At 44.9% G+C, this 11175-nt stretch overlaps 1 protein-coding gene across 4 annotated transcripts in view; it reads left to right on the top strand.

Moving 5' to 3' along the window:
* Positions 1–9269: 9269 nt before the first annotated feature.
* CNOT6L (CCR4-NOT transcription complex subunit 6 like) overlaps positions 9270–11175 on the top strand; it is a 108937-nt gene continuing 107031 nt past the window's right edge. For 2 of the 4 annotated variants that reach the window (XM_053590226.1, XM_053590277.1), the window contains exon 1: positions 9775–9900. In XM_053590226.1, coding sequence (XP_053446201.1) covers positions 9896–9900 — 5 coding nt within the window. In that variant the 5' untranslated portion in view covers positions 9775–9895. Of the gene's footprint in view, positions 9667–9774; positions 9901–10548; positions 10569–11175 lie in introns of those variants that run through there. The other 2 variants (XM_053590308.1, XM_053590293.1) reach the window with 2 other exon arrangements.

The following is an 11175-nucleotide window of genomic DNA, read 5'->3' as shown; positions in this document are numbered from 1 at the left end:
GCAATTGGTTATAACTTTATTAACATATAGCTCTATTAGTGTGAGCTCTGGATTGATGTCGCATAATTGCTTGACGACTTCAAGCTCTAGATCATGCTTGCTACACAGAATTCCAGGTTGACTTGGAAAATAAAAACAGCAAAGCATATCCTTCCTCACTGCATTTAGTAAGAGAGAACACACTGACATTTGGTATTTTTGTTAAGGCAGTTATGTGGGTCAACTCATGCATTGGCATATAATCTTCTATTCACCCAAAGAGTTAGGTAAAAACATTAATCTAATAGATTAAACAATTATAAATGCTGCACTATAAAAGGCAGGCAGGAACAAAGAAAAAAGGAAACTAAGGGGGTAAGTTGGTTCTAGGGAACTGATTAGAATATGCCATCACAAAATAAAGTACTACAGGTGATAATGAAAAAAAATAATCGCAGGAAGATGGCCAAAAGAGACATATCTCTTTCAAACATTTACTTATCTTACTGTTAACTGTCTACCATTACTAGACTTATAATAATAAGTAGCATGTTTTGGTTATTTATTCTTTCTCATAACATTTTCACTTGGTTATCTTCACCTTTAAGTTATTTAGGTTATGTAATATTATGTTTTTATTCTTTGATTTTTGATAGATGAAGAAGCTGAGAAGTAAAAATCCTGATGAATTGCCAAAGGTAGCAAAACTGACAGGATTAGAAATGGAACCATCACTCCTGCCTCCCAATCCAGTGCAAATAGGTAAGTGTATTTCTACAATTTTTCTGACTATGGCTACCTGGTACTTATCTGTGAAGTTTCTTGAATTAAACATGTGCTTTCATTTCTACTTGTGGCTGTGCTATCTAATTATGATTGACACGGTTTGTTTTCATGATTTTTCTTTTTTGAGAGGCAGAGTCTTGCTCTATTGCCCAGGATGGTGTGCAGTGGTGCAATCATTAACTCATAGTAGCCTCAAACTCCTAGGCTCCTCCCACCTCAGCCTCCCAAAGCGTTTGGATTACAGATGTGAGCCACTGCACTCAGCCTATTTTCATTTTTTATTTCTGATAACATCTTACGCAAGAAAGCACAATAGCTACTACTCCTTGAAGGCATCTTTGAAAACTTCACAATATTAAATACAAGTCAGCACAAGCTTGTATGCTATATTTATTAATTTAGTCAAGAAACATCAAGTGCCTTCTATCATCAAGCTTAATATTTACTATTTCATTTGTTTTCATGCCAAGGCTGCAAGTAGATACTATGTTTCAGATGAAGTTATGTAATTTTTCTGTAATCATATAAGTGGCAGAGCCAAAGCTTGTACCCAGATCTGTTTTACTCCCCAAATAATAGGGTTTCCACTGCACTGAGTTCACATGTCAGAGTCTGTTCTCTCAAAGTTCAGATGGGGAGGAAGATCTACCTGGTTGTGGGAACATTGAAATGTTCTAAAAAGCAGTGAAGCAGGTGCTTGAAAGATGTGCTTCTCTGATGGTGTGGAAATGGAAGGCCGAGAAGTGGAAGTCAAGAACAATGCAGGCGTGGTGATCAGGGCATGTGCAGAGAACAAGTCTGGATGGACCACAGGGTGAGGGAAGGAGAAATTTGCTAAGTTTGCAAATGTCTGAGTTCAGGTTATAAAAATCCTTAAATGAAAGGAAATGGGGAGCCTTTATTAATTATCACTGGCTTGGAAACATAGACATAAACACAATACACACTGTCTTAAACTTACAATGGTACCTTGGATAGAAAAAGGACCATCTTGTTAAAAGAGAACTTTTTAAAATTTTATAAAGAGCAAGGAAATCCTTCTACTCAATAGTTAAGAATTTAAATATAGATGTTCTTTGGGATACCAAAACCAAACTCTACTGACCTTTCAGAGAAGGAGAGACAGCGATACACATAGACATACAAAGAGAAAAAGGGAAATTACTGGCTTCTAAAAACAGACCACTAAGTTTTTGTTAAAAGTGTCTTGCTTTAATTTAGATAAAATAATAGTGTTTGCTTTTAGTTATGAAACTCAACACAATGGTATAACTCTAATTTCTTTGGACTCCCCAACCACACACTGTGGAAGCGATAGATTGTATCCGTGCTGCATTTAGACTGGGGTGGCCCAGTAGTTTATGGTGGCCATGTGTTTAACCAAAACATTACATTTCCCAGTTTCCCTTTCAGCTATCTTTGGCACCTCATTAAGTTTCTGGACAGTGAAATCCAAACAAATATTTTTTTGAGTAAGCCTTCCAAAAAAGTTTTTAGGGATGGGGATAATTTTTACCATCCATACAGGAAAACTAATGAGATAGCTAGAATCCCAATGGTCATAATATCTCTGTTAATGCCTTTAATGTCTTCGAATAGAATAAAAGAATCACCCTCTTTGTAGATGAGTTAGAAAAATTTCCTCCTCTGGGTAGGATGCAATTCCTCAGAGTGTACAGCCCCTGGTGCTTCTGCAACAAACAAACTGCATACCCCTTTGGGTGGCCCTGACAGTCTCATTAAACTAGCAGCAAAAAAGGAAGCTAAGCTTCAAAAACAGCAAAGCCAAAAGAGAAGGTCAGGCCCTGTGCCACATCAGCCCTGAAGTTACTACTTATAGACTTATGTAAGAGAAAAAGAAATTTAAGTTCCTATTCTTTCTGATTGCTTTTAGTAGCAGCTAGTTAACCCTCTAATAAAGTAAAACTACATAGTATGCCTTGAGAAATGAACACCTCTACTACAATAGGTATAAAGAGAGTACCAAGAAGGGCTCTTAGAGAAGGCTTCACACAGAGTAAGCAATGCCTAAAGTAAAAAGAATTTGTTTTTTGAGACAGAATAGCACTCTGATGCCCTGCCTAGAGTGTAATGGCATTATCATAGCTCACTGCAACCTCAAACTCTTAGGTTCAAGGCAGCTTCCTTGCCTCAGCCTTCTGAGTAGCTGGGACTACAGGTGCATGACACCATGCCCAGCGATTTTTTCCCATTTTTGGTAAAGACAGAGTCTCCCTCTTGCTTAGGGTGGTCTCCAACTCCTGACCTTGAGTGATTCTCCCATTTTAGCCTCCCAAAGTGCTAGGATTACAGGTATGAAACACCATGCCCAGCCTGCCTGAAGAACAAATTTCAAGAAGAAGACAAAACTGGAAAGAGCATTTTAAGCTGAGAAAATAGCATCTACACAGGTATCTACATCAGAAATGATAAGCTGTTCATTAAAGACTGGGTGAAATAGAGAGAGGCTGGTGATTAAGTGGCTGGAGACAGTGGTGGCTAGAGCAGCAGATCATTACAGGACATAGATGCTTGTGAAGTTAAGCTCTATACTATAAACAATGTGGAGTCATTTAAAGAGCAGAGAAATATGAACAGAATATGATTTAGGAGGATGCTGGGATTATACTTAATTAGGATACGTTAATAGACAAAGTACCCACGTTCAGACAAGCAGTCACAGGCTAACTTAAAACACTGGCAGTGCACTGGAACGAATGGACTGCATTAATGAAAATACTAGTTAGAATTGGTAGATGTTAGTGAGGATGTAAGAGAAAAGTGAAGAATTTCTCCTGGGATTCTGCATTGTGACTATTCATACGATTACATGATCTTTAGCATGAAAATACCATTTTTACTGAGATAGGATCATGCAAGCCCAGGAGTATATTTTGAGGGAAAGGCAATGAGCTCACTTTTTTTTTTTTTTAAACATTAGCTTTTGCCTTTTTATTTATTTATTTATTTTTGGCCGGGGCTAGGTTTGAACCTGCCGCCTCTGGCATATGGAACCGGGGCGCCCTACTCCTTGAGCCACAGGCGCCCCCCAATGAGCTCACTTTTAAACATACAGATCTTGAAACGTGACGACTGTTCAGGTGGAACTATCCAGGAAGATATTTGAATGTGTGGCAAGAACTCTAGATCAGAGTGTAGACTTGGGAGTCAAAAGCATAAAGATGGCAGTTAAAACTTGTAGATGTGATTATCTAAGACTCAAAGAGAGTGTTTGGGGCCAATAAGAAAAACTTTTGAGGAGCTCAAAGAAGAAAAGTGGTCCATTATGGCTTCCATGCTAACAAGTTATCTTCCCACTATGCCGTCAGTGTCTGAAATTGCCATTGTTTTGATTTAGTCTTTCAGGTTACGGTTGTATTTCTAAATAATTGCCTCTTAAAAATACCTTTGGGAGAAATTAAGCAGAGTAGCTTAATGAAGAGAACAACTGAACGAGGCATCTAGAGACCAGTTTCTAATGCTGGCTTGGCCAGACTACTGGGTGATACTCATTCAGCAAGTCACTTTGCCTCAGCCTCCTCAGTTGAAAAATGGAGAAAGAGGACCAAGTAATGCTTGGTAGACTACGATTCAACCAATAATAATGGATTACCTAAGTCTACTTCAGTGATTTTCAGGCTTATTGAGCAGCAGTTTGCCTTTTTTTTAAAGAATTCTTGTACAGAAACAAACATAATAGGCTGTTTTGGTTGCAGAGGGAACTCAAGTTAGTTTGGATATAGAAAAGACTTTGCTTGTTAATTTAGCTACACTATGTGAAAAGGTACAGCTGGGCCTTTGGGATGACTGAAACCTAAGACTGGCGTAAAGCCAAGAAGTGTTCGCCACACTTCTCATCCATGCTGTGGTTTCATCTACACAAAGCTTGGGTCATTCTCAGACTTCCTTCTTGGCTCTTCCTCAACAGTAGAATAGCCTCTCTTCCCTAGTTCCACCTGAAAACATCTTGGAGAAGAACTGTGGTTATTTTGACTTGAGTCATATGCTCACCCTGTAGCCAAGAAATAGGGGGATTCTCTTGAGCTGTGGCTGCCACTAGAATCACTGTTTCTGGTATAGGCAGGGATAGTTTCCTCCAAAATAAAGGACAATTGTCTGGGGGGAAAGAAGGGAAGTGGGCAGATAGTCAATATGCAGAACAAAAAGAGGCTTTTTAGTTGAGTTCCCATCTACCTGGTCCCCTGTGTGTACTCTAGGTGGCTTCTGAGGCATAGTTTGGAAAAGCCCACGGGGATCCTTGGAGTAGAAAATTAAAATCCACAGGGGTTAGATTTCTGGACCCCCTGCTGATACCAAAAATAAATGGATGCTCAAGTTCTTATACAAAATGACATAGTATTTACATATACTCTATGCACACACTTCTGTACACCCACGTCTAGATTACCTTTAATACCTAACACAATGTAAATGCTATGTAGATAGCTACTGTACTGTATTGTTTAGGGAATAACAAGGAAAAAAGCTTGTGCATGTTCAGTACAGATACAACCATCCTATTTTTTCCCGAATATTTTTGACCCAAGGTTGATTGAATCCATGGATGTAGAACCCACAGATATGGAGGGCTGACTATAGCTGATTTTATTAATTGATGGCATGTCAGTTGCCTCCAAGTCCTAGATAAACTGAGGTATTAGATAATTATTGATAGTGGTGGTGGTCCTTGCCTAGTAAAAAAATTTCTGTAATATAGGAAAGTATTATAAATAGTGGTACAGATATTGATGGGATTGGAGTGAAGAGTCTAAATATTCAGGGATTAAGAGACTCGAGATTAAGACTAAAGAATGAGGTGGCAGGTGACCTACTTTTAAAGTCTAAAAATGAACTTTGCTTACTTTACTATTTTATGGAAGAAGCAATGTATCATATGGTACAATATTGATTTTCCATAATGATAGAAAAAGTTCATCTTTGACTAAGATAGAGGTATGGTCACTGGTGTAATCCACAGCCATTCTGGAGAAAAGAACAAAGGGAAGGTTCATAAAGAGAGACTCAGTGCATTCAGAGAGGGGAGCAGAGACAATGAGTAAAACTACTTTTCTAGGATGAACATACCCATGGTAGGCGCTACCTCAAGGAAATATAAGAAATAAAGGGGGGGGTGGGGACAGGGAAAGAGAGAAAGAGAGAGAACAGAAATAAATAAAAGATAGGAATATGGAGAGTTCAGTTTAGTAAAAGGTAGACTACATCTCTGATATATGGTTTGGAGGCCCTGTCGATTACTAATTACTATCATATAAGAATACATTTATTTTACTAATTATACTTTACTGAATACATTGTAAAAGTGATGTTTATTGTAACATTATGTAGTTATTAGTATAAAATCAAATTTAAGTAAAATAAAATTTAATCAATTATCAAATAGTAATAATTTTCTTAAATAAAAAAATTCAAATCTCTGCCTTCTGAGCAACATGCTCAACAGAATTTCAGAAAAGAGAACAGGGAACATAGTTATAATAGAGATTGATAGGACCAGCTACCTATACTACCAACAAAAATGTAGAGAGATAGGAGGATTTATTCAGAGCAAATATTAATTGCCAATTTGAAAAAGACACAGGTGGTGTTTAGAACATGAAGTACCTTTTTTTAATTGAGAAAGAATGAACCAATTCTGTACTAATACATATAAACCGAAGTATTGTTTCAGAACAAATTGTACCTACACACTGCTGCTATTAAGCCAATTTGATCAAAATGGCCTTACTTAAGCCAGAAGTTTCAACCGGATAAATCACTTCTTTCTGGAGAGAGATTTTATTACGTTCTTATTTCTAATCTGAATGAAAAATTGCAGTATCTGAAAAACATGAAAAATACTCAGAAAAAGAGATACCAAAAGCAGGTTACTATTCTGTTGCAAACTTTGACCAACTGCTTGCAAACTTATAAAACTGCTTTTAAAAAATGGCTGAAGTGCTACACTATTGTTGTTTTTGGAATGAGTTTTGAACTGGAATCTTAGTAAGTTTTTTTTAGTATCAATGAAGATTGAACTTCTCAGCACGCGTACAGTGCCAACTCTCTGAAAATTATTTTAATGTGAATCTAATTGCAAATGAGAAAAGCAATCTATTTTCAGATTATAGCCATACTAATGATACATAAAATAAATGCTTTTCTTTCGTTTTTAGTAAGTCCACCCATTGACATGCTGAGAGCAGAGATTAAACTTAACCTGCATTCACTTGGCCTTTTATGATAACATCCACTATTTAAACTCTAGATGTTGCTACTACCTTTTTTTTCTCTGATGGATCGTGATGCATTTATACTACTTAAAATTTAAAGGCCAACATTGAAAGTCCCATACATAAACTCAGGTCTAGGACTAGTAAACCCTCTATTTATTTAGTACTTCTTTAACCTTCCTGACAGCTCTACCCTTTCTCCCTACCCATCACTATGGCTAGGTAGCCTGTGAGAGTGAGCAGGTATCAGATGGCTCAGGTAAAAATGTCAGTTGCCATCAGCTTTTCCTCCTAGACGTTTTGACTATTAATTTCATGTCACCTTTCATACTTTCATTTCTGGTTTGCTCTGTGAGAATTTCCTGTTTATGCGTCAGCTTCCCCTAACAATGATTGTGAGCTAGAGATACTTAAAGACTATCTGTGCATGATGGTCTGTCTCTAATGTTATAGTGTTTAGGACATAACCCACCCTTTACGTGTTTGTCCATTGTATATGAATGAAAATTCATGGAAATTTATCTATAGTCATTAGAAACTTCCATTCTGTGAAGGAATATTGTCTGATTCATGTTTTTTCAGCATTTATTTCCCTCTTTCCTTCAACATTAGGTAGTATTTGTCCTTGGGGAAGAGTGTGTGCCAAGGAGAAATACTGTGGCAAGATGCCATTGAGGCAGGTCCACTATTGGGGATTTCTGAAGTGACTTGTTTGACTTTGTTGCTTACAAAGCCAAAGACAATTTTTCATTATATGTCAACCCAGATTCTGGATAGTTAGGAAAGAGTGAGGTTTCTTCCAGGGTTAAGGAAGGCCATTTTCACACTTTCTACAGAAGATGCTGTGGCGGTGGTGTTGCTAGGAAACTTAACACAGGTGGAAGACAAAGTCTTCTCTGTCCTGAGCAGCTTCTTCAATCACTCATTCACACTTCTTGGTGACAAGAAGAAAGTGTGCATTGCTTCTTCTGCAATAGCTGTTCAGTTCTGGCTAAATGATGATTTGCATTTTTACTGTACCTTTTCCTCCCAAAGAGGAAGGCTTTCACATTCAAATACAGGGCCTGAGACAAATGGCAAGTTAACACAACGTGCTTAGTGTGCTAACCATTCTTGTAGAGGGGAAAAAAAATACTGAACACTGTTAATATACCAGTGTTGCAAACTTGGTATACACGTTAAGACTGAAGAATGCGTTAAGAGATTAAAACTGGGCAAAACAGCAACATTATTTTGTCCCTAGAGCCTATGTCATTTGCCTCCTGGACTGCTGGCGGTAAAAACAGAAGCTGGCCCATAAAAAACAAAATAAACCCCGAAATTTAAATATCCAGGCCACGTACACCGAGTACACATTATACTTCGAGTTCACATTCAGATGTTTTCATTCTGTAGCCGGGGCGGAAGAACTGCCAAACAGACGTAATTCTATCGCGAGAGAGGGGAGTGAGAAAACAGGACACGGGCAACGCAGAGCGTCACAGGTTTTCATTTCCCTTTCATGGCACAACTTACAGATGTTACGTGTTTAAAAAAGTCCCGCCGAAGCTATCAGGAAACTTTTCCTTCGGTCACTTCACCTCACCTGGGGTCCCAAAGCCACCCAGACTCGCGCTCGGCCGCGCCGTCAGGTCGCCTCGGGTGGGGTGCAGTAAACAGCGCGCAGCCCACGCAAGAACGCAGGGGGAAGCAGTTTCCTCAGGCTCTTCCTCCACGGCTTTGTGGATGTGGTTTTAGAGACCTTATCAGGCTTCTCAGCTCTGCTGCTCGCTCAAGCCAAGAAAACAGAGTGAGGAAACCGCGGGTGGGAAAAGGAGAAAACGGGCAAAAACCTCCGGTCTCTGCGCGAACACCAAACTCAGACGCCGCGCACGAGGGGCGGGGCTAATAACCGGCGCGGGGGCGGGGCCAAAACGCCGCGCTGGGGCTCCGCCCCGTCACCGCCCCGCCTCCTCCCCTCACCCCACCCCTCAGCGCCGGGGAGTGACTGACTCCCGCCAGCCCCTCCACGTCAATCAACCCTCCTCCTTCTCGCACTCTCTGCACCTTGTTATTAATCTCCATACCGATATCGCCCGGACGCCTCTCCCCTTGCCCTGGGGAGCGTGAACGTGTGTGAGCGAGAGCGAAGGCACCGAAAGCTGGCGTCTCTGTTCCGTCTCGGCCTCGGCGACACCAAGCGCAGCAGCAAACCCTGCAGCGGCGGCAGCCCCAGCGCCAGGAGGCCAAGGCCAAGGCCAGGCTCTGCACGGCTCTCGGAGCAATAGTCGCGGCTCGGGCCCTGCGGGGGCACAGCTTCCTTCGGCTGGGGCCTTCGCGTCGGCGGCCGCGGCCGCGGGGCCTCTCCTGCGCGCCCAGGGTCACCGTCCTCGAAGCCCGGCGGCTCGGCCCTCGTCCCCCTCCCCGCCCCCCGGTCCGTCTCCTCCTCGCCCCCTTCGGCCGCCCTCCGTGCCGCCGCCTCTGCCGTTCCTCAGGCGGTTCGGCCCGGCCCTCCCGCCCCGCGTCCCCTCCGGCCGGTGCCGCTCCCCCCGGCGGGCTGCCTGCATGTCTTTGCTGCCCTCAGCCCCGCCGCCACCGCCGCCGCCGCCTCCCCCGCCGCCGCAGCACCAGCAGCAGCCGCCCCGCCGCCGCCGCCGCCGTCGCCGCCCGGACCCCGGCGCGCTGAATGCAGGTGAGGAGGGGGCGAGGCCCCCCGGCCCGGGCGCCCCGGGTCGGGGCCCTGCCTGCCGCGCGGCGTCCGCTCGGAGCGGGCGGGAGCGCGGCCCGCCCGTGGGTGTTTGTGTTTGCGTCTGCGGCCGCGCTCGGAGGGGAAGCATCTGTGGGGGCCTGGTGCGCGCGCGCGTGTTTCTCCTGCCGCGGGGAAATGGCTGCTGTGGCTGCTTGTGGGCCGGAGGGAGAGAATGAGGTGGAGTGTTTTTGTGCCCCGGGCTAGGATCGGGAGTGTGGGGAAGAGGAGCGCGTGCCCGGGGACAGGGGTGGGAGAGGGGCAGACGTGCTCGTGGGTGTGCGAGTTGGGACTGGAGCGGGCGGGAGGCGGCCGGTGGGTGTGTGGCGGTGACCGGAGCGGGCGGCCGGGCCGCCGGGGAAGGTGTCGGGGGGTGGGCGGCGCCGGGGCCCCCGGGGCCGGGCGGCGAGTGTCCGGGACCCCGAGCGGCGCGTCCCTCCCCCTTTGTGGCCGGGGCTGCGGAGCCTCGCAGGTGAGGGCTGCTCCGGGAGCTGCGGGTCGGCGCCGCCGTTCCGCGGCAGGAAGCGCGCCGGCCTGCTGCGCGGCCTAACCGACTCGGCGCCCGCCCGGACGCCTCCCGGGACGCCGAGCCCGCGCGGGCCCAGGCCGCCGCCTCGGGCCTGGGCAGGTGAGGGTCCGAGGCGGGACGCGCCGATCGCCGGGGCCTGGGCCGCCCCCGCGTCTGCGGGGTCAGGCGGGGGTTTATTTGGGCGTTCCAACTGCGAGCCTGCCCCGGGCGGTCGCGGGAGCTGAGGGAAAGTGAGCCTCCGCGGTGGATCCGGAGAATACGCGCCGTGGAGACCTCCTCATCCTGCCCTCGCGCGGTGTGGAGGGACCGGGTACCTACGGTCGGGTTTTTGTTGCAAATTCCTTTTTTGGGGGAGATGTAATTTTTTAAAATCAGACAATTTCCTAAAGAGGTGGGGGAAGAAAGGGAAACTGGCTTCCCTGGCCTATGGTGTCGGTGGGATTGGGCAGATTTTGTGCATTTGAAATTGTTTTATCCTGCCTCCTAGGGGAAAGGCGAGTACTCGCCGAGCTGGGGCGGCTGTCAGGAAGAGGAAGTTGCAGAAGCTGTCATCCTCCTCCACTCGCCGCGGTTTGGCTGAGGCTGTCGAGGTGGATGGCGCTCAGGGAGCGGGGCCGAGCGGTTTGTGCACGCTGGAAGCCCCGCACCGCGTTTTAGGAGATACTGCGGCCTCACTGCCTCTAGTTATCTTAACTGTAAATCATGACAGGCATACACAGCAAACATGTTTTCCTCTCAGTCTCCAAAACCTGGATCGGGCAGCTTCTGTTGTCTACTGTGTGTGCTCCTGGAAAGGTTTTTTGCGAGTAGCCCTAGCAAAACGCAGCTCTGTAGGTGTAATCTGCTGCCAACAGCCATCCGATGCATTTCCGAACCAAATGTAAATGGCATTTGGGTTAATTCTTGGCTGATTTACTTTACTCCAA

This window comes from Nycticebus coucang, chromosome 1 (genome assembly GCF_027406575.1).
Source record: "Nycticebus coucang isolate mNycCou1 chromosome 1, mNycCou1.pri, whole genome shotgun sequence".
Taxonomy (NCBI): domain Eukaryota; kingdom Metazoa; phylum Chordata; class Mammalia; order Primates; family Lorisidae; genus Nycticebus; species Nycticebus coucang.
Note: the sequence above shows the minus strand (reverse complement) of the source record. Positions and strands in the feature narration are given on the sequence as shown.